The following is a 23,740-nucleotide window of genomic DNA, read 5'->3' on the forward strand; positions in this document are numbered from 1 at the left end:
ATATATCTAGATATATAGTTATTTATAATATATTTTAAGCATATTACAACTGATAACAGTAGAAAAAGAAGAATGTTTGCATGGACAAAAACAGTGTCCATTCAGCACTAGTTTTGATTGGGAGTGTGTACGCAAGGGTGGCTCCATAGAACCCTGCCAGGGAAAGGAGCCAATCTGAATTGGGATATGAGGGCCAGCACTCAGAGGACCAGATAATTTGCCAGGAAGTAAAACCTTGACAGCAGGAGTAACCACCATACATTGTAAGTTTTTTTGAAAAGCATGTGAATATATTTGAAAAATGACTTTAATATCACATTAATACTTTATCTCTATTCACTTCTGTGATGGTATTGGTGTTGAGACTTGGACATTGAGAGTGGACCAGCCGTACATATGTGAAGGAGGATAGTTTCTTGTTGGTGGTGATCTAATCTTTACAGAGCTGTGTTGATGTTCTGTTGGCTTCACTGGTGGTGCTGATAGTACATAGGGTAGGGAACCAATTTGTTGACACATGCTTTGAATGTATCTGTGTTCAGTATGAGTTCATTATGTCAAAGGATGGATTTCTTAGAGCACATGTGTCAAACTCAATCCGGCCCACCAGGCCATTTCCTAGACTTCTACTTTCAGATCTAGGTATTAAGTTATTACTAAAACCAGTGATAATCGAATGCAGAGGCAATTATGATAAAAATTAGATACATTTATATAGTCTTACAGGCCCTTTGAGGGCAACCATAATGTTGATGCGGCCCACGATTAAAATGAGTTTGACACCCCTGTCTTAGAGTCTATGACAGCCACCAGCAATATGTACATAGCAGCATCATATCATCAATTTGGAAGTTGCTTTGTTGGCCACCACTGGAGGGTTAGCAAATGCTTTTGGGGCAGCAATGGAATTGTACACCCTAGACAGGCTAGGAAGACCCATTTCATCCAGCGGCTTTCACTTTAGCAGGTGTGAGCGCTACACCTGCAAGAGTGAAAAACGCTTTGACTAAGTAAGACTGCCACTGAGCCACTTCACCATTTGGTACCTTGAGGTTTCACCTCTAACAGGTTTAAAAATGTGTGGATACCATACTAACGTTTGGTACCAGGTGCCATGTAAGGCTAGCCATGACAGTCTATTTACTATGCAACAATAATTTTTCAAAGGGCTTTCTACTTCCAATGATAAAATTGTAAACTCTTCAATATACAACATATACCAGAGCTTTGTTGTGCTGGAGAATGTGGGGCAGGTCTAAGCTCTCCCACATCGTGATAAATACCCTGTGTTCTTGTATGCATATGTATGAACATGTACCTAATGACTTCAGTCTTAGCTACTTGATATCTAGCCTGTTATGTCACTGAAGTGCCCATTTTTTAAAGCTCTATGTTTATCTAGCCGCACATGTATATAACTACTATTTATTTACCTTTCTTTCAGAGGTTCTTTGTGTGTTTCGCAGAAACCGATTTCTGATTGCAGTTATTTATTGTGAATTGTAATCAAACTAAAGAAGCTTAAGTAACGTGAAGTGAGCCCTTGCATTCTCTGATTTTGGCTTGTGATAAAACAATACTGAGTGCTGTACATAAATACACAATCATGTACCAAATGAAAATAAATGGTGGACATCTGCTTATTTATATCTGGCAGTATGCTTGAGGCCTAAACAGCAGGAAGATTTACTCCTCGATCCAGTTTCTGACTTTCTCTGTTGCGTATCTATTATGTTGAATTGGAAATGTTCAGTTTGTTGACATTATTAAACATATCACAGTATTTTCTTTGTTTTAAAGAAGAACCCCGATCTAAACAGAACTGCTATAGTTTCTAGCGGTGGTTTCTAGTTTCTAACAACTTATAAAACTTAGAAGACTGACACTATAACATTGCTATTACCATTATTTGTCATACAAATATCCATACTGTGCTTCACAGATTCATATGGTTTCTAGGGGTCCGACTTTAGAATGAATGCTTTCCATTCACATGACAATTTTCTGCAATTGTCAACTGTTTTCAAATAGTTTTGATTGATTCAAGGTAACCTTCCTCTGACAGTTCATATATTTTGTCTTTGTAAGCTGATTAAACATGATTGGCATTGTCGGAAAATGTTTGCGTGTATTAAAGGAAAAAGCTCTGCCAACTGCCAATTCTCTGACCCACAAGAATGCCCACAGGGCAGCACAGTGGTGTTGTGGTCAGCACTACTGCCGTGGAGCACTCAGGGTCCCTGGTTCAAATCCTGGTCAGGACAGTATCTGCAAGGAGTTTCTTCCTGTGCTTGCATGGGTTTTCTCTGAGTACTCTGGTTTCCTAACACACTCCATGCTGGAAGCTTAATTGGCTCCTGTCTAAATTGGCCTTCATGTGGGATACGGACCTTAGATTGTAAGCTCCTTTAGGACAGGGACTAATAAAGTGCTGTGTAAATTGTCAGCGCTTTATAAAAAGCTGTAAAAAATAAATAAATACATGTTGGTTGCTGAGGCTTTTGTATTGGACGGGGGTATGGTTGGTGGTCTATGGACCTAAAGTCAGCAAGTCAAGTGTAAAAGGGAAAGTCACCTTATGCTGGTAAAACTAGTTTCAGAAAGCTACATAATAGAGAGTTTTTAGCTAATAAAGGTAATAACAGACATCTTGTGATGTAGGGACAACGTAGCAACCAGAAACTGTTAAAACAATGATCAATTTGGTCTGCACAGCTTGCACAGTGCAGCATTCAGGACTAAGTAACATACAACAAAGCTTTTAAAAATGCAGAGGATAGGTGTATGTAAAGTACAGCACATAGGATGTGTAACTATTTATATAGGTCTGCTGTACTTTACATACTGCTGAGCACTGCAATCTGTACACTATATTGTATGTGATATAGTTCTGACTGCTGTGCTTTGTAAGATATGCTGTAAGCTACATACTCCTAACCAAAGTGATCATTGGTTCACAGCTGTGCTGCTAAGTAGTCCTCACATAAAAAAAAAATATAGTATGTAGAGTTCTGGGGTAAGGGTTATGTAATGTTTTGCTCGGTATACAGAGTACAACAGTCAGTTGTCGGTAACATACTGACCCTGACATTGAAAATCTACAAACGCCTACCTGGTACAATTCCCAGAAACAATTCTTAGGGTTGGCCACATGGGATACCCAGGCTATACCAACTGTTACTTCTTAATACAAAAATTTATTTTCTCTGAGATTCTCTACAATCACCATGATTCTTACTATATCATATACAATAACTATGTGTAATTATGCAGAGAAATGCTATTTACAAAGCATGTGAAGACCTTATTCTTTCATGCTTCTATACCATGGATCAGTAAAGCTTCTTCAAAACTGATACCTCTGGCCAGTCCAGCTATATCTGTGGCATGGTTATCTTGTGCTATCCTTTACTAATTTATTGACAGGCTTCAGTCCTATGAATATTGGTTTCACCTGTTAAATGTCTTCCATGAGTGTAAGCAACACATCCATTTTCACATCCAGAAGAAATGAGACACATTAATACATAACATATGGACTAAGACTGGAGTGAAAACTCTTTGGGTTGACTTTTGTAAATGCGAATAGTAATGTGACTGTACATATTTTATGGCAAATCCACAACAACCACATTGTCAGACTATTTGGATTGTATATCTTGCCATCTGGAACTCGTTGTAGTAGTTTGTATTATTCGCTGCAGGAGAGAAGTGACTGATTTGCTCTCTGTTACTCTTCAAGAAGGTACTATTGGCAAGTAAACATTGAAGCTATCCTCTATTCCCCATCCTATGCTGGAAACTGGTTAACATGATACCCTCACAAGTGACTTGTAGGCAGGCAATTGCCTGGTCTACTTCTTGGATTGCTGTCAAAACTGTCTGAAAAACAAGTGCCATTTGTTTTCCTGTGCTTAGCGTTTAACGGGAAGTCAGGAGGATATATTTCCAGAATCACTTTTTAAATAGATCCAGATGTGAGCCTCAAGTCCCACTAGGAGAGGAGTGAGGCGTAAGAGTAAATGCGCTGCCAGTGTTTAGGCTCATAGGAACTGCAGCTATTAATGTTTCCACACAGCGAGGCAGGTTTAGAATGAATGTGATGAAAGTGGCCAGGAGATGTAGAAGTGTAAATTGCTTATTAAACAGGAACTGAGTAGTATATAATCATTAGCTTGATTTGATACAAAGCAGTAAAAGTAATAGACGTCCTAAGGAGCTGTAATGATTAATATAGTATTTATAGGCAAGATGGATGTTTTCCTGTTGACAGTTATGTTGTACGTTTAGTTAAAATGGCAGAGTTGTACTTAGCTTGTAGTGGTGCTGACTAATACAGTCCTCAGTTTCATTGAGAAATGTCACTATAGCAAAGTGTAATTGCAATAACAGAAGAAAAAAAATCTCATAATTTATGCGGTTTTGTCAAGCTCTCTTAAAATCACTAGTCCAGATGTCAACCTAAGAATTATGCCATATAATATTGGATGTCATTGACTGTGAAGGCCACAAAAATGTCCATACCTCCTACATTCTGCCAGGTGGAATGAAGTTAAGTTCATTGGTTAAATGAAAATAAGGTTCTATGCTGACACTCTTGGATTAAAGTGTTGCGTTTATGCTGCTCACGTACTGCAACTCAGTCCAAGAAAGGTCTATTTTCTGCCAGCTGATGAGATATGATATCAATTCTACAAAGTTTTGATTGACAACTCCCTGTTTTGATTGACAACTACAGTTTCACACAAAACTATCGGCAGCTTGCAATCTACTAAAATGACTCTCATAGACATTAGATGATCATTGACCAAGCCTACTTAGTTCACCATAACTGAGCAACATATACACTATATTGCCAAAAGTATTGGGACACACCTCCAAATTATTGGATTCAGGTGGTCTGTGAAATTTCCTTGCTACTAAATATTCCAAGGTCAACTGTTATTGGTATTATAACAAAGTGGAAGCAACTGAGAAAAGCAGCAACTCAGCCAAGAAGAGGTAGGCCATGTAAAATGACAGAGCGGGGTCAGGGCATGCTTAAGAGCATAGTGCGCAGAAGTTGCGAACTGTCTGCAGAGTCAATTGCTACAGACCTCCAAACTTCATGTGGCCTTCAGATTGGCACAACAACAACAGTGCGTAGAGAGCTTCATGGAATGGGTTTCCATGGCCGATCACCTGCATCCAAGCCTTGCATCACCAAGTGCAATGCAAAGCGTCGGATGCAGTGATGTAAAGCACGCCGCCACTGGACTCTATAGAAGTGGAGACGTGTTCTCTGGAGTGACAAATCATGCTTCTCTGTCTGGCAATCTGATGGACGTGTCTGGGTTTAGCGGTTACCAGGAGAACGGTACTTGCCTAACTGCATTGTGCCAAGTGTAAAGTTTGGTGGAGGGGGGATTATGGTGTGGGGTTGTTTTTCAGGGGTTGGACTTGGCCCCATAGTTCCAGTGAAGGGAACTCTTAGTTCCAGTGAAGGGAACTCTTAGTTCCAGTGAAGGGAACTCTTAGTTCCAGTGAAGGGAACTCTTAGTTCCAGTGAAGGGAACTCTTAAGACATCAGCATACCAAGATATTTTGGACAAATTCATGCTCCTAACTTTGTGGCAACAGTTTGGTGATGGCCCCTTCCTGTTCCAACATGACTGTGCACCAGTGCACAAAGCAAGGTCCATAAAGACATGGATGAGCAAGTTTGGGGTGGAGGAACTTGACTGGCCTGCACAGAGTCCTGACCTCAACCCGATAGAACACCTTTGGGATGAATTAGAACGGAGACTGCGAGCCCTGCCTTCTCATCCAACATCAGTACCTGACCTCACAAATGTGCTTGTGGAAGAATGGTCAAACATTCTCATAGACACACTCCTAAACCTTGTGGACAGCCTTCCCAGAAGAGTTGAAGCTGTTCTAGTGGCAAAGGGTGGGCCAACTCAATATTGAACCCTACGGACTAAGACTGGGATGCCATTATAGTTCATGTGCGTATAAAGGCAGACGTCCCAGTACTTTTGGCAATATAGTGTATGTCTAAGTTAATTTTCACATCTTAGCTAATGTCCCATGCAGACTAATCTCCCTAAAATGTGAAGCATGATAACTGCACAGGTTGCATTCTCTTAGCCAGTAAGCATTTTTTCCATATTGTGCAATATGAACATATCTATATCGCAATCTGCCAAAAAGTTGGCAGCTGAATTGTTTGTCAAAGTCCAGCCATCATGGACTTTATGGTCAGCTTTACTGTTTGACATTATTAAAAATATCAGTGAGCCTAAATTACATCCTAATTGTATAAATCATTCTAGAGCTAATATCAGCTTTGTATGTTTGTGATAAAGTTCTGATTCTGATAGGTGATTTATTTCCCAAAGTACATTTAACTTACTTTTCAGTATTACTGCTATAAATAGCAGGCAGTCTCTAATATGACAAATAATTTAGTTCCAGAGCTTACATTTAGCTGCAGTATTTCATGTTTCTCTAATGTTGAATTAATAATGTGTACATTACTTTATAAAGATAGATTCTCTTCACATTTTGATGTATTCACTTGGTGTTATATTTCCTAGTTGCATGGAACCCCTTCAGCTGCCTAGTTCAACATGCTATGTAAGGACAAGTTGTGTTTGTATTGGCTCTCACTATACTTAACTACGTAGATGGGTCTACTTTATTTTAGGCATACCATTTACATAGCTTGCAGATTATATGTAGAGATTATCATGTGACATAATACACAATAAAGTTAAACTAGTGTTGACCTTGTACAGCTGTAAAGAAAGGTGATATTTCCATTGAGACATTAATGGGCTTCAGCATAATGAAAGAATTGTGGACCTGGGATTGGCATTGGTTATTAGGCTAGCCATACACAGCCCTGTAAATGGAAGTGATTCAAGCAATCTGACCATCTCTGATGTTCGTAGATATACAAAGCATTGTGGCAATGCGTGTGTCCAGTTGATGTAAGCAATGATTGTCACAAAAAGAAACATCTCTGACAGAGTTTCTACTGCCTATTGTTCTTAATAAGACACCTGTAATTCTATGAGTATTAGTTTTTGAACTCTCAAAGCCTAGTCAGATGTGTTACCATAAGTGCTGGGCTATGGGACATCTTCCCATCCTTTTATACAACATGAAAAGCACCAAGCCCAATGGTTTTTGTCTGCCTAACCTAACCAATGCAATATGTGTTGGATACATAGCTTCCAACTGCCCCTAATTTGGATGGACAGCCCTAGTTTAGAACCAAATCCCTCCATCTATTGTTGTCCCTCTTTTTGCTCTGTTGTATTGATCTTTATATACATATACACTATGTTGCCAAAAGTATTGGGACACCTGTCTTTGCACGTACATGAACTCTAATGGCGCCCCAGTTTTAGTCCGTAGGGTTCAATATTGAGTTGACCCACTCTCTGCCGCTATAACAGCTTCAACTCTTCTGGGAAGGCTGTCCACAAGGTTTAGGAGTGTGTCTATGGAAAGTCAATTTTTTGAGTTTTGCATGGAATGTGTCAGATTTGGCTTTTTTTTTCTCCACTTTTTTTGTGTCATACCAATGCAAACAAAAGAAATAAACATGAGAATTCCTAAACATTTGTAATTGCAACAATTTTCTGCATGAAGTGGTGCATTATCTGACTAATGCAGGGGTGCCAATATATTTGGCCATGACTGTGTATATATGTGTGTGTGTGTGTATATATATATATATATATATAATTTATTTGCACTTGTTTATTTCACTTGTTGTTATTTTGAAAAGCCTGTATAAAGGAAAAGTATTGGTGAAAGAAAGTACTTGTGGTTTATAACCAACCGTTTTTCAGGAATTACACCTCAATGGTTCACATAAATGGTGGCGCTACTGATGTGTGTCATTTGCCTACATATTTTGTGCTGAAAGGTGTTTTCTTTCCTATTTCAGGAAGTTGGGAGGTATGCATGCTCGGTGGGTAGCTTGTCCCCTTTCCTCTGCAGAAATGTCTTTATATAGATTTTCTAGTAGTTGGAAGCATTTATTGACACCCTTCAGAGAAACCCCACATAGACATAGACCAATAGTTGCCTGGACTTAATTAGCAATATTTGAATTTCGAACCTCTCTTGTAATGATTTGGCAAAGTATTATTCACTCATTCAAAGTCCATTATATTGAAGTGCAGAAAGTAATAGTTGTAAAAGTTAAATTATCTGTTTTTTGATGAGGAAAATGTGTGGTTGCAGAACAATTCCCCAAAAAATGTATTCTCTGTTTTGGCTGGAATGAGGCAGCGTTCAATAAAAAACATGGTCTTTAGTGCTGTCCAGGACTCCAGTGGAGATCTTTCCAATTACCATCGCAGCCATAGAGCCAGAACTAGGTTTTCACTTTGGCTCTTTGTGCTCCCTCGCAAATAAATTCCGGTTAAGGATTTGAACACATCATCTTTATCACCAATGGGAGCAAAACAGCGTCCCCAAAAAAATAATTTTCAACTGAGTTAGGAATATGTTGTTAAAATGTTGTCATTGTAAGTGCAATGTGGTTCCTCGGCTGTGACCAAATAAGTTCACGTACTATTACAGCTCTACTGTAAGAGCTAAAGTTGGAAATGCTAGCCAGAGTTTTCTGCCACAACCTTTTTACCATTTAAGTGTTGATTCTTTCGTCATCTGTGATATATTAGGGGTAAATCAAATTCAGCATTGGCAGCACATATCACAAGGTTATCTTTACAACTAGTAGCTAAATCTTTTCAATGAATAACACATGTGGGACATCAAGGACTGGCTATTTATCCAACAAGTATCACTCACTCATATGTCATAGAAAGGTTCCAGGACATATCAAGCTACTGCAGGTTCTGGGGGTGGTGCATTGTGGAAAATAGTAATTTTTCTTTTCCTGGAGCAAAACACTAAAGTCAATGACAGCCATTTCAGATGGTGTCATCTAAATAACTGAAGCAGATGTTCCTTTCCACTTTGTGACATTTTCCTCAATTTGTGATCCAGATTTCAACATTCCACTCAATCAATTCACTAGCATTTTTGTTTCTTTTTTTGCAGCGTAAGTGTCACCCTTTTAAGAGGTAATTATGATGTTACACTCTTCAACAAAACCAAAAACATCGTAAAACATATTTAAGATGAAAGCCTTTTGGCCATAAATCTTATTCAAGAATGAAATCATTACCACTGGCTAAAAGCATGTGACATATCCCTACATTAATTTTAACTACCACTAAACTGCAGGATCAGAAGTGAAATATCTTCTGATGTAATAAACAATTCATTAAGATCTATGGCAGATGCATTTCACTGTATGCACTGTATCTGTATGAGCGATCGCAGTGTAACAAATGTTATGGCAACTTTAAATTTAATTTTACCTCTTTGTTTTCCACAGTCATTCTGCTTTAAAAGTGGATTCCACAAGCCTGTTAGGCACCCTTTACCGCTTTCCATGACATTTTTATATGTTATAAAGCAGAAAATCTGAAGTTTAACTGTCTTAACAGGGATACATTAGCCCAATTTAATGTATGTAAGCAATCAGTAAAATTGTACCTTTTACTACATAATTCCCAAATGGAAGCCGCAGGTATGACAAATGACAGTAACTAAGTACATTCTGTTTTTCCTGCCTCACAGGAGCCTTTTAGGGCTTTGACATCATCAGAGGCATATCTGGCCCACTTCTGTTTCAGATCGCTGTATTACATTAAGGACTTTTCTTCCCTTCAAGCAGATTTTTCTTGCCATACAAGTCAATCAGAATGCAAAGCCTGCTTTGAGCAGGTCAAAAGATCAGAAGCATCTTAAAATGATGTGAAAGTGATGACATTGACACAAGCCTTGTGGTCTGTGTATGCTCATTCTTCTTTTGAGTGAGCTCTGCTGGACTCTGGTGAGGGAGAGTCCACTGACTGGTATGAGGAGGAGTGGTGTTTCATCCGGCTCTCTTACCACTTACCAGCAATGGCAGCAAATGGTTGTAGTCATTTAATGTTTGGCTTTTTTACCTTAATGATTCACTTGAGGGGATATTTATTCCCCTAATAGTCTTTCATGTCCGTCCTGACCAATCAGTTGTCATGTTAAGCATTGTTTGTTCCATCAGCTTAGCTCCTATACATCAGCGGGTCCAGAGGTTGTACCACTTCTCTCCTGTGATACAAGTTTTTGCATATTTTTTTCTTAAAAATACGACCGGGCCATTGATCAGTATCACTGACAGCACATTTGGCAACTTACTTTAAAATATACACTGTCTGTCCAATAAAGAAGTAACCATCTGGATTTAGCTCAATGGATTTTTTCTTCCTAATGGCATGGGCATATTCCAAGATGACAATGCCAGGATTCATCAGGCTCAAATTGTGAAAGAGTGGTTCAGGGAACATGAGATATAATTTTCACACATGGATTGGCCACCACAGTGTCCAAACCTTGAGAATCTTTGGAATGTACTCGCAAATACTTTATACAGTGGTCCGACTCTCCCATCATCACTACAAGATCTTGGTGAAAAATGAATGATACTCTGGATGGGAAAAAAGTTGTGACATTGTATAAGCCTATCAAAACAATGCCCAGAGAATACCTCCTGTAATCAAAACTAAAGGCGGTTTAACGAAATATTAGAGTGTGTGTGTGTGACTTGGACTTTGGACAGGCAGTGTATATTATCATTTATGTTGCATACATATTATTCTGCTGCTGTATGTCCATTGCTACAGGTTCGGTGCTTCTATATCTGTGACCCAAGTCTCACCAATCAGGGACTCTCGTTGGATGTTTATATTTTATCCATTTTGTGCTATGTATGAGCTGGACATAATGGGTTGTTTTTTAACTTGTTCTCATGTGTAGTTTGGGGGATGTTGCAGGGTATGGTAGATCTCTTTATTTGCTTGTAGCTAACATTTGTGTTTAATAAAAAATAACTCTTTTGTTTAGTATTTACAGTAATATATGGTATTTAGGATATGTTAGGGGATTCATTTTTGTTTTGGCTTAATGCATGTATCTAGTTTTTTTGTACACCTAGTAGTGCTGTTAATTTGTGTCTGGTACTTAACAATGTCATCTACATAATGACTTATGTAGACATCCAGACCCCGGAGATTGCTGCTGGGCTGGGCACTCAAGTGACATTCTATCAGAACTTTAGGGATGTCCCTTGTCTAAGGCTGGGCACACACCTTACAACCATCGCAAGACTTCAAACATGTTCGTAAGTTTAAAGTCGTGCGACCTTACAGTAGTAGAGGTTGTACGGCTTCCACACACCTTACGATAATCGTATGATTGCGGGATTTCCCGCGATTATCGTACGATTATCGTAAGGTGTGTGGGGACCTTTATGCTCACTTTGTGTTGTCTCTTGAATAGTAGTTACCCATCACAGTCCTTATCATGGGACTACAGAATGATTAGCCTTTAGGTTGTGGAGATGGCAAAGTAGATGAGTCTGAGTAGCTTGGCAAGAGAAAATTAGGCAAGGCACCACTCATAAAAATGCTGTATGTTGTCAACACATAAAAGAACATAGCTGAATGCATACAGTAAATTCAACAGGTATGTTTCTGTACTTGCTTTAAAGCTAAACTCCGGGCACAAAAAAAACCTTTAATTTAAATATATTCCTCAATAGCCGCAACAATAAAAATCCACTTTGCATGCCCCAAATGCCTTTGCAAGACCAGTTATTAGCTTGTAGTAGTGACATTATAACTTTGATGCACATAACCTGTGCAGATAACAGAGCTGTGGGAGTGATTGAGCAAGTCCCACCCACTACAAGCTGCTTGCAGAAAACTAAAGTAGGGGGTGGAGACAAGACCAGTCACCCTGCACAAGAAGAGAGCAGCAGTGACTGGTCTTTATTACAGGAAGCTCCTGTGTAAAGACAAAGTTTAACATTGGATTACATCAAACATTTGACACTGAACTAATTTCTCTAGTATACTGCACTTATTATATATTGCAGTAATTTACTGTACAAAATCTAACAGAGACTGCAGCTGACCAATGTATTTTCATTGTACACTAGTAGTTTAGATGGGAGAATGGATTGATTTTCTCTCATTCAGCCCTTCAGAAACAAGCTGTGTATGGTGAGCCTAACTCTCTTAGCTTCTGGTGATGTAAGATGATCGTGTGTCAATGGCAGGTGTGGAAATTAAGTCATTTTTTTCATTTTCTTTTTTTTTTTTTAGCCAGGCAGTTGACTTACATCCAGTAATAATAAAAGGTTTTGGTATCTTGCCATCACCTTAAGCTGCTGTAATAAAGTTTATGGAATTGACAGATGAAGCAAAACTCTTTACTTTTAAATTGCCATTGCAATAGCCAAGATTTCTAATAAGAAATATAAGTCTGGTCAAAACATAATACAACCCATAAGGAGATCTAAACATTCTGGCCCTAGGATGGCAGGAATATGGCTTGGCCTGTCCTCTGCTGACATCTGTTATACTGGTTCCGCTGGGTTGTTTATAATGGCGCACATTTGTACCATGGAACAGGAAAAGTGCATGCGCCCTCTTTATTAGTGTATTTTTGATATGTTAGCAACTTTGATTTTTTTAGAGAGCCTGTGGTGTAAATTCATCAACTGCAGAATGGCACAGTAAGTCTTTCAGGGGCTTATTATCACTGTGCAACCTCCTGTGAGTTATTTATATATACATTCTTTCTTTAAAGAAGAAGTCTAGAAAAAACAAAAACTTATCCTTGCAGTGGCGCTACCCTCGCCCTGCAAAAGTTAAGTGCTTGTTTTACCTAGGGGGCTCAAATAAAGCAGTTTTGCTCACTTGATCCTTCGCCCATGCGGCAGTCAGCATTCTGCTCTCTCCCCCTCCACTCTAGCTATGGACATGCAATTAACCTGCATGACACCCCATTCACACTGAGCGACATGCAACTTGTGCGGATTTCCGCACGATCGTAATAGTGCAATATAGCGTGACTTTTCGTGCAACGATCGCACGACTTTTCATATTGGGCTGCATGAAAATACCTGCAAAATTGTGCAACATCAGCGCAAAAAGGGGTCCTGCACAAGCGACGCGTGACAGCGACGAGCTACAGGCTACATTGAGCTGTAGCATTGAACAACTCCATTGAAAATCATTGGACGAGCGTGATCTCGCGGCAATATGTGTGATTTTCGAGCAGAAATCTGCACGGTAATCCGCTCAATGGGAATGGGGACTTAGACATGATGATATAAGAAGTGCTTAGGCCGTTGCAGCCATGGGGAGAAGAGGCTGCAGGGAGTAGTCTAGCAGCTCGCAGGGAGCCAGTGGAATTACTTTTTTTTATTGTCTTGGAGTTCTTTTTTTAATGAGAGAGTAAATAGCAAGATGTAAATTGGTTGGCCAAATTTTGTTGCTTCAACAGTCTTACAAATTACACTTGCAATAATCATAAAATAACCATAAAAATAATGTGTTTCAAACCAATATGCTAGACACATGTCCTCCTATTCTCGTGCATCTATACTCTAAGCATGCAGGGGCACTGTAGTACAGTCCTCCGGATCAGATCATTATGGGCTGCCAACCATTTATTTGTGGTGCAGCAAGGATATATTTTGCTCCTTGTTCCTACCTCTTACACAAAAACTACTACTACAAAAAAGATCCAATGGAAGGAATGAATGTATATGGCAGCGGCATCACCTGGTATTCATGTCATTATGTATATACGCGTGACGTCATTAACCCTTTCGCTGCCATGCCCTCCGGAACATTTTTCAAATCAGCTGGCCAAGCCATTTTTATGCTAGGTCCCCTCCTCTCGTGCAGCTGTCAGGCTCTCGATCCAACTTTTCAGAGGGGGTAACACCAAAATTACAGTCATTTTGGTTTCACCCCCTCTGATGGTGTCACCTGGTGCGGGCCGCACCCCCATTGTTGCGCCACTTGTATATAGAAACCATCAGACAAACAGTTTTCTTCAACTCTTGGCGCTAATGGCTGCCAGCTGAACGATCTACTTGCTGTTGCATATTCAAAGTTTTCAACAGTTTATCACAGTTTTTCACACAGACTTGAGGGGCCGCTCATCCAGGGCTCTGGGCTTCCACCACGAACATAGAAAACAAAAGGGACGTTGGGTTAACAGACAGTGTGGGCTCTTGTTTGTTGTTAAAGCATGATGAAAACGTTTGCTTGTGAGTACATATATACCTAGTTTTTGTTTTATTTATCTTAATAAACGATTTTACACACAGAGGTGGCGCTCTGTTCCCTTTTGTTTTCAGTGTACATCATGCAAGGTTACACTGGTATCAAATGCTCCACCTGCAGTTCCTCTAATAAGTAACCATATAATTACACGTTTGTTTAAGCAATTCAAATAATTTTGCCCTTTATTTCAGCTTGCTCTGTATTCTTTTTGGATTAAAGGAGAACTATGAGGTGAGTGTTTTTCACTCACCTCATAGTTCTAGCCGACCTGTGACAATGAGACTGTCACAGGTCGACTCAGTAGATCGTGAGGTGAGCGAACACATACCGGCGTTCGCTCACCTCTTGATCCTGTCACGGCTCTCTGCCGTGACAGGGGAGGGGCTGGATTCCCCCCTCCCCGCTCCGATCCGCCAGCGCTGACTGGTGGAACGGACGGGGGAGGGGGCGGGTACAGCTGGCTCTGCCTCCAGATAGGCAGAGCCAGCTGTCAGTCACGCAGCTGGGCGGATCCCGGCACAATTGTCGGGATCCGCTTCAGCTGCGGCGTCTCAGTATACCGCGAGCAGCAGCCGATACTGAGCCTAGGGTGACGGGAGGACGCTAGTTTGTGTCCTCCCGTTACCCTAAGGAGAACTATGGGGAAAAGACTTAACCCCATAGTTCTCCTTTAAAGATGGCTTACCTCTAGTTTTGTTGAGAAGAAATAAATCTTCTTTGGGTGATCAATGTACATGTGCATAGATTTTTAGGAAACTTTGTTGCAGATTCCTACCTGAAGAAATAGCAGCATGTCCTTTCAAACTGATCCCTAAATGGGAGGGTCTGTGTTTGTTTTCGTTGTCTGGTGTTTATTACCTGTAATTTCAACAGATTTGGTTGTTCACATGAAATGTATGATGTTGGAATGAACATATATGCATCATTGAGTGAGAAAAGATCATTTAACCCCTTCGCGTCCACTGAAGTACATATTACGTCATTGGCAGCGGCCCTAAGGCGCCGGGACTCTATTTACAATTGTAAAGCCGGCTGTCGACTTTACAATAGAAGCGATTCTAGCTGCTCAGCTGCCCCCAGATCGATTCTATGGGCCGGTAAAGTGACCGACCCTCCCCCGCCCCACAACCCAGCCGTGTTTTTCCAGGATCAGCTGCCCCTCCTGCGGCCCTGGGACCAACATGTCAGGTGCCGGCGGGAACCTGGGGAGGAGAGCGGCGAACTTCCGTTCAGCAATCTCCTCCATGCTCTATCTGACCGGGAGCGACGAGTATTACATCACTTCTGGTCCCTGAGCTGTCATTGCTGGGCTACTGAATCCAAGCAATAAGCTATTGAAGTGCGATCTGCACTCCAATAACTTATTTAAAGTGGAATGGTGACACTAGGGGTATTTGGTCTAGTGTCACCTTAAAGATGACCTGTCACCAGCAATATACTATTAGCTAGGAGCTTTTAAGCCCTCTGATGTTATAGCAATTAAAGTCAAGTTTAAAAAAAAAGTTTAAAATAAATGTAAAAATAATTTAAAAACATTTTTAAAGTCCCCCACCCTGTGAGCGTACGTGTATTCCTGTAAACACATGTCACCTACATATGAAAACGACGATTACATTACACATGTTTGGTATCGCCGTGCACGCCAGAGTGAGAATAATATTTCTAGAGCCAATATTTATGTGTATCTTTAAACTGATAACCTGTAGGGGCTTTTAAACCGTCGACTATGGACATTTAGGGGTACTGAGTTTTGTCTCTGTTTCACGGACGCACACCATTTTTAACCTGGGCATTTTGGTATCTAATTACTCATAATCTCATATTTTATATTTTACTAAAAAAATGGGTATTATATTGTGTTTTGGGGCACTAAATTTAACTTAAGTGCATTTTTCACTAAATGTATGGTTTTGATAATAAGTTGCGCTAATATCGTGCAATATAAAATTTTGCAACTGCCAGCATTTTATTCTACAGGGTCTTGGCTTTCAGAAAATATATAATGTTTGGGGGGTTTGAAGTAATTTTTTAAGCCTAAAAAAGGCCTTGGCAGTGAACGGGTTAAAAGACCATTTAGTGCTTATACTGTTGTTGACAATTGTATTCTAAAGCCTATTAATACCCTTAAGGATAATCCCCTCTGCGTAAACATACAATTACAATCAAAAAGAGTTCTTGGCTATAGAATTGCTGGCATGTGCCAATGCTGGCAGAAGGACTACCCTCTTAAATGCACAGGAACCTGTTGGCAGGCTTTATTTCCTGCAACTGGACCAAAAGATTTATGGAGCATTCATTTTTCTTCCAAAAGGTACAGCCATTCACCTACTATTCACGTGACCCCTTTTCCATCCCTGCCACACACACACACATTAAAAAAAGAGGACACTGGTTGCTTTAAATTTGTAAGAAGAAACCATCTTTGTGCTATAATCGAGAACTCTTCTCTTTGCTCAAACTCAATTCCTCACTGCCGTAGAGCTTCTCTTGAGGTTTGTACATTCCATCCAGACTTGCTTTTGGATTTAGAAATGGATTAGGTTTGTTGTTATGGTATCAGACTGTTTATCACTGCAGCCCACAGACAGCACTTTCCTGCTGGATAAATATATCGCCGACAATGCAACATGACGTTTTTATGATCCATTTAGCATGGTAGTTTAATGAGTGTATGCCTAATCAGTTCCCAAGAAACAGATGTGGTCAGGTTGGAGGAAATGTGTTTCCTGATGTGGCTTGCTGGGACTTGCAGTTCAGCTTTGTCTGGAGAGGCACAGGCGTTTTATGTTGATAGGCTTTAATGATCTGATTTGATGTGTAAACTCTGCGCTTTATTTGTTTTTTCATGCTAACTTTGTTTTATGGCAATTTGAGCTTGGAAATTTGCCAAGGTGTGTGCATTGTACAAACGTGAGCAAATAAGCAAACTGACCTGAATTGATCTCTGTTTAGTCATTTGGAATGTTGTATGTAAACATCCCCATACATATAAACCTGATTGTTGCTCGATTCGGCTAATTTCTGCTTGTTTATTGAAAGGTCTTTCACATGCCACGTTTTTAGCAGTGAACGGTTTCTGCTTAGTAGACCGTTCTGTGTTGCCTATGGCTGGGGCTGTAGTGGTGATTCTTATCATTTAAAATGACTCCACAATTACATTTCAGAACTGACCCGTGAGCCAGTATCACCTCCAGTTGGCCAGTGAATGTGTATTCCTGTCCAGGAAAACACAAGCCTCAGTTGTGGTATTTATCAGATGTATAATTCATCCAGTCCTGAGACATACAATGACATGTTTTTGATATATTATTGCTGTGTTCATGCAATAACTGGAGGTTAGGAAGAATCTAATTTGTTATATGTAACCTTCCTGCAAAGTGAAAGCAATATGGCAGGTTACGTCCGGAAAGACTGTTCCATTATAGGGCAGTCTGCTGTTATACCATTATATACAGTGTCCATGGTCTAGGCCAGCCATGCTTAACCAAGGTTCCTCCAGAGGTTCCTTTAGTAGTAAACAGCTGCAAATTTACTTCCTGCCTAGTGGTGACTGCATAGTTTCGAGACCAACATCACCTGGCAAACTCAGTGGTGTGGGACCATTGGAATCTCTCTCCTTTGCCCTCTGATAAGAAACCACTGACACCAATGGCCTTTTTAGCAGTTTGTAAGGGTGCATTTTTCCCCAATGACCATTTTCTGACTGACCCCAAATGTGAGGGGCATTCTTCTTCCCTTAGACCACCAATGTAAGGGGGCCCTGACTACCAATGCAACCAAGCACCACCATTACCATCAACGTTAAGGGGTCCTTTTCAAAATTGCCATCAGTGTAATGGGCACTCATCAAGGTTAGGGGCGCAGCTCAAATAACTATCAATGTAAGGGGAAGGCCTTTTCCGCTGACAAGGTGAAAAGGTTGAGAAAGGCTGGCTTACATAATAAAGAATTGGGAACAGCAATAGTAGCATGTGGCCATTAACCAGAAGCAACTAATCAGATTACTTTAATCAGATAACTGAAAGACTAGTTGAATCTGATTGGATGCTGCTGGATATTAAGCTTTCTGCAGTGTTCTTAAGTAGTCTCAGTAGTGTTTTATTGAACTGTAGTCCTGAGGAACCAGTACATATTTTGTCCTATTAGCAATGTTTTTATAAAACTACACCACTGTGAGATCGTTTTATAAAGCATCAGTGAGCCAGAGCTGAGCTTTCAGTTTCAGGTAGATCTTAGTGATCAGGTCAATCACAAGCTTCTTATGCTGCCACTTTGTCCCCTCCCGAGTTCCCGGAATTGGCCCAACCCGCCTTGGGGTCTCATGCCTTATGCACTCACACCTTATGCTGCATCTTTTTCTTATAATGTTGGAAACTTATGTGCGCATGTGTCATTTAAGCTTTTGAAAAATTTAATATGCCTATGGACAATTTAACCGTCCAGCAGCAATTTGAGGTAGTTTAGGTATCAGTTTGGGGTACTCTGACCCTTATTACTGAATTTTTCTTGAATTACATAAGGTAATAACATTGTAGAGCAGGCTAAAGAACTGCAGAAATTGCTTTTAACATTTTTAAATTAATCCGGAATGCATAATGAGTGTAAAGTTTTCCTTTGTAGGTGACCGGTTCCAATTTATGTAGTTACTTTGTGTTACAGTGCAATTACAGTGCACATCTTACTGTGTGCAAGCAATTACAGACTATATAAGATTATAGGGTTATGTTGTTTCTTTAGTGTAAGGGCCAATGCCTGGTACTGTGTATGATTGTTATAAGGGGATGGTATTTACTGGGCACTTAACCTCTCACGTTAAATAAGACATTTTCATCCTCACTTCAGGAACTCAAAGTCCCTTCACCCATCCTCACAGGGTCACTCGCCAGTTGTGAACCCTAAATAGGGGGCTTCCTTTTGTCATGGACAGGGCATTCACATTAGTGACTTATTAGTGTACCTTAGTTAAACTAACCATGGTACAATAAATAGCTATAATAGTGGATATTATTTGTACATGGAACTGTAGTGGGAAGCCATTATTCTTTTAAGAATCCTATTCCTGATATATTTCATCGCGATAAAGGAGAATATATGCTCTTGATTTTAGATAAGCTTCTATATACAGTACTTATAGTACACATAGTATTTCTGTACTGTATATGCAGTTACAATATAGAATAGTTGATTTGTAGTAACATTGCGTGTAATACACATTATGTGTAATTACAACATAGACGATTCTGTGGTCTCTTTGTTAAAGTATGCGGGGGAAGTCTTTGCTCTTGTAGTCACAGTATCCATGGTATTATATGTAATTACAGTACATGAGAGTGGCCTTAGAGAATCATATTCCTACGAATAGGTTTGAATTAGATTGAAGAAAATAGGTCACCAGCACTCCATAAGTTAAAATGAATGAGTCCTTTTAATGGACAATGATGTCACAGAAATCCAACATGAGCCGACGTTTCGGGGCCACACAGGGTCCCTTCTTCAAGGCAAGAGATGTGACCAGAGATGTGACCCCGAAACGTCACCTCATGTTGGATTTCTGTGACATCATTGTCCATTAAAAGGACTCATTCATTAGAATGTATTTTAATATAGTTTATTGTACTCCAGGTACAGACAGGGTTGGTCCATCCAGCAACAAAAGCAATATTTCATTTTAGCAAATACAATGAACAGTGCAGGGCTGCAACCTATAGCATAACACCTTTTGGTCTTATAAGCAAAATTAAACTTTGTTTATATCGGCTAAATACATTCCTGGTGCATCAAAACAAAAGACTTCAATATCTTACAGTTTATTTTCTTTCTAAAGCATCTATAGCCTGAATAGATAAGGCTGTCCTCTGCCAGCCTTCTGCAGAATAGGACCCTTATTCTCTCTGGGGAAGCAGTGATCTCTCTGTAGAGGTCTGACATACCCCCTGCTGAGTCAGAGCTAGATCTCTCTAGCCAGCAGTGAGCATGAGATTTACTGATTGCAGACCTATAGGTCTGACTCAAAAGGGGTATGTTGGACCGCAAACTCAAGAGCACAAATAGCAAGGGTTCCACTCTGCAGCTGCTGGCAGGGGTCAAGCTTTTCTACTCAGGCTGTGGCTGATTTAACACTTCTTTTTGCTAAAATGGCAGTTTACATGAAAGTTACATAAATGTCAGATATCTCGCCTTCTGTTTTAGATGCAGGTTCTTTATTGTAATTTTAAGTGTTGTTACCAGCTCACTCAAAAAAAAGTAACTTTTTGTTTAGGTTTCATTTTAAAAAAGCATACTCCTTTCTCTAGAAAATGTCAGCATTAAGTTTTGGCATTGTGTATGATAAAATGTCTAAACACTTCAAGGCTTCTCAATGCTTAGAGCAACAGTCAGGGTTGATGCTGTCATAACATCTGACTCATGGTGTAGCTTTCCAAGAGCTTCAGAATAATAGTGTGTGATAACTTTGATAAAACACCTTAGCTGCAGTTCCCTAGAGTCATTTAGAAATGCTAGAAATCAGGTGTTAGGAACAAAACTGCTCGTTTTTCTACTTATAAGTGAATTAAAAGCTGATGGTATACAAATAATTAACTTGGAGATCACCTTTCACATTTTTAAGCATGTTAGATATCTGTGAGCACTTTTGGCAATTTTATTAGGTAATTATGATATATTGCACATGACTTTCATATTAACCCATTTCTAACCACCAGGCTAAACCATAGGTCTATTTTTGTTGTTCTTTTTCAGTCCTCGCTCAGTGGCTTAAGGGGGCAAAGTAATTACTTTCCCTTTCAATCAGAAAGAGATGTCTGATAGCAAACACCCTCTGAAGTGTTGTTTGTTTAGAAAACCCATAACTCTCATTGACATCAGTGTCATGGGTGTTCGCTGTATGAAATGTTTATTTGTAAAATAAATATTTTATTTATATGGTAAAGAAACAAAAAAGTTGAAAAACCTAAAAATAAATAAATACATCTGTCTATTAATCCCATTGAAGTTTTACTCAACTTACTCACATTTCCATATTCAGAGCATCATAGGCAGAATTAAGTGGCACGTCTCTACTGCTTGTTCAAAAGTTGTACATGCAGATTTGGAAGCAATGTGAAGCTCTATCTGTCTAAATCCTGTTGAAGAAAACTACTAAATCTAATTATACTGTCTTCTTTTGTCTAAAATTGAGCTAACATAAACATGTAATCTAGATTATCTAAAGTTATGGTCACTTGTACATGCATAGTGTAAGAAAAGCCTTGGGCAGATCATAGAAGGGGTCTACCTTTCTCCAGCATGTCTGTTTAAAGCATTGGGAAAGCCAGTTTGGCTAGGAGAGGGTACTCCAGAGCAGACTGAGTAATCAAGGGTGATTAGGTCATTACTATGACTGTTCATTATAGAAGAAGCTCCAGGCAAACCAGCTCCTGCAGGCCTGAAGTAATCCCATCACAACTCAATACCTGATTAAGGGAGTGTGTTTTGGACCCCCGAAACATGTTGGCTACTCAATGTTCCCTGACCCCAATGCAATAAAGTAGTATCTGGACTATTTTATTTGATGTGGCACTTTAATTCCTACATCTACTGTGTCCAATGTCTAGCCAAGGATACTGTAGAGATCCTTTGGCTTGTGCAAGTTTCCTACCCATTAGCCAGATCATACATGCTCACCATTATTGGATGAGAAATACCAACAGAATAACCACATGGATTCATTTTTTTCCACCTCCAAATATCCTTTATAGAAGAGGCATTTGCCTTTACAAGCATCTTTCAGAACTCTTGCAATCCTTGGGAAAGCGAGAGCATGCTGCTCTGTGGCAAGATACTGTGTGGCAACAAGGGCCATTTCGGTGTTCGAAAGGGATCTTGTTTGTGAGGTTCGGGTTTATTTTATGTTCATTTCTTCTCTGTGGACAAGCTGCTTATGTTTTATCTGACATTGGACACTTAAAGTAGGTTGCAGCCAGTCTGAAACTGCTTTTCTACCTGTGCAATAAAAGCTCCCATTTCATGTCTTGCCCTTCACAAGTTACTGTTATATCAAGTAAATATGGCATCATTTATTGTCTTCTAGATATCACAAGGCTCAACTCTCCAATATGAAGCAGGTAACGTCTCACTGTCTGCGCATTCAGAAGAAAGACCCCTTCCCCCTGGAAATGAGCACCTGTTACAGTGGACCCAGAAGAGCTATGGGGCTGTAACATCCTTCACAGAAGTCAAAATGACCAAAAGAATAGACATCAAAGTGGGAGAAGGTTAGTCAAATATTGGATTGCAGTACAGTACTTGTATTTAAGGTATTTTGTTATGATTACTTTAACATTAATAAGTATTAATCATCATAATAAAAATAATAATTTCTTAATAGCATTTCAGTTCGTAATGATAAATATCGCATAGGTGTTGAATCATTATTTTGTATTTCCATTAGTTTATCCCATGATAATTTACTCATTAAAATGTTCAATTCACAAACATTAATATTGCATAGGTGTGTTATTGTTATAATTGTTATTTTTGCACACAATATGGGGAATTTACCACTGAAAGCTTTTTTTTCTTTTGAAATACTTTTATTTTTATGAAGTTTTATTTTATAATCACTCAAAATGGCTACTATACCCGCTCTCCTCAAAGTGTAAGTTCAGTCAAAACTTTTTTTTTCTAGTTTTGGATAGTATGGGCAAGGAAGAACTCCTGCCTGTAATTTGCTGCATGGATTTTTCAATTTACCCTCACTTCCTGTCCTGCTTGCAATGTTTTACCAGTCAGAAAGTAGAAAACAGGATGCACAAGTTCAGATGAAAGCTGGTTTAAAATGAAATATTCTTCAACCAACTTCACATTGTCCTGGCAATACATATTCCAGTTTTCTTGCAAATGTTAACCACTTTCAACCAGCTTTCAGTGGCAAAAACAATTAAATTGATCTAGGCAACCTATCACAAGCAATTTTAATTGCTTCATGGTTGTAACAGTTGGCGATAAGTTGTCTTGATCTATTCTGTTTTTGAGTTTAAAAGCATGTGAAATCCCCTTAAAATGTTTATAGTGAATTGGTAGGGCCATTTAAAGTAGGGCTTGTAATGATTAAAATTTACGTGTTCGATTAATCAAAATTTTTAAAATTGATTTAAATGATTAATTTCTATTAATTATAACGCTCAATATGGCCGCCGATTGAGTGGGGCAACTCAGAATAATAACGTGCTGGATTAGTGTGATCCTAGTTCATTTTATTACTTCATTGCTGTGCTGTATGTGTATAGGCCAATGCCTTGGCTGGCGCTCGTGCAGAAAGTTTTTTGGGAAAACTCACCGGCCCAAGTGGCTCCGTCGGCTAACGAAGGGGGGGGAGTCCAGTGACGTCACGGACATCTATGTCACCGGACTCCTCCCCTTCCCTTCCTTAGCCGTCACCGGACTCCTCCCCTTCCCTTCCTTAGCCGTCACCGGACTCCTCCCCCCTCCCTTCATTAGCCGTCACGGACATCGACGTCACCAGATCGCCGACCGGACTCCCGGAAGCCGGCGGAGAGGTGAGT

General features: G+C 39.7%; 1 protein-coding gene across 1 annotated transcript in view; it reads left to right on the forward strand.

Annotated features, from left to right (window-relative positions):
• The window catches only part of TGFBR3 (transforming growth factor beta receptor 3), a 186,226-nt gene that overhangs the window by 106,584 nt on the left and 55,902 nt on the right, over positions 1–23,740 (forward strand). Inside the window, exon 5 of the mRNA XM_018565083.1 lies at positions 22,267–22,450. Within this exon, the coding sequence (XP_018420585.1) occupies positions 22,267–22,450 (184 nt within the window). The remainder of the gene's footprint in view (positions 1–22,266; positions 22,451–23,740) is intronic.

This window comes from Nanorana parkeri, unplaced genomic scaffold, assembly GCF_000935625.1.
Source record: "Nanorana parkeri isolate BGI_ZX_2015 unplaced genomic scaffold, ASM93562v1 scaffold811, whole genome shotgun sequence".
In the NCBI taxonomy this organism is placed as follows: Eukaryota; Metazoa; Chordata; class Amphibia; order Anura; family Dicroglossidae; genus Nanorana; species Nanorana parkeri.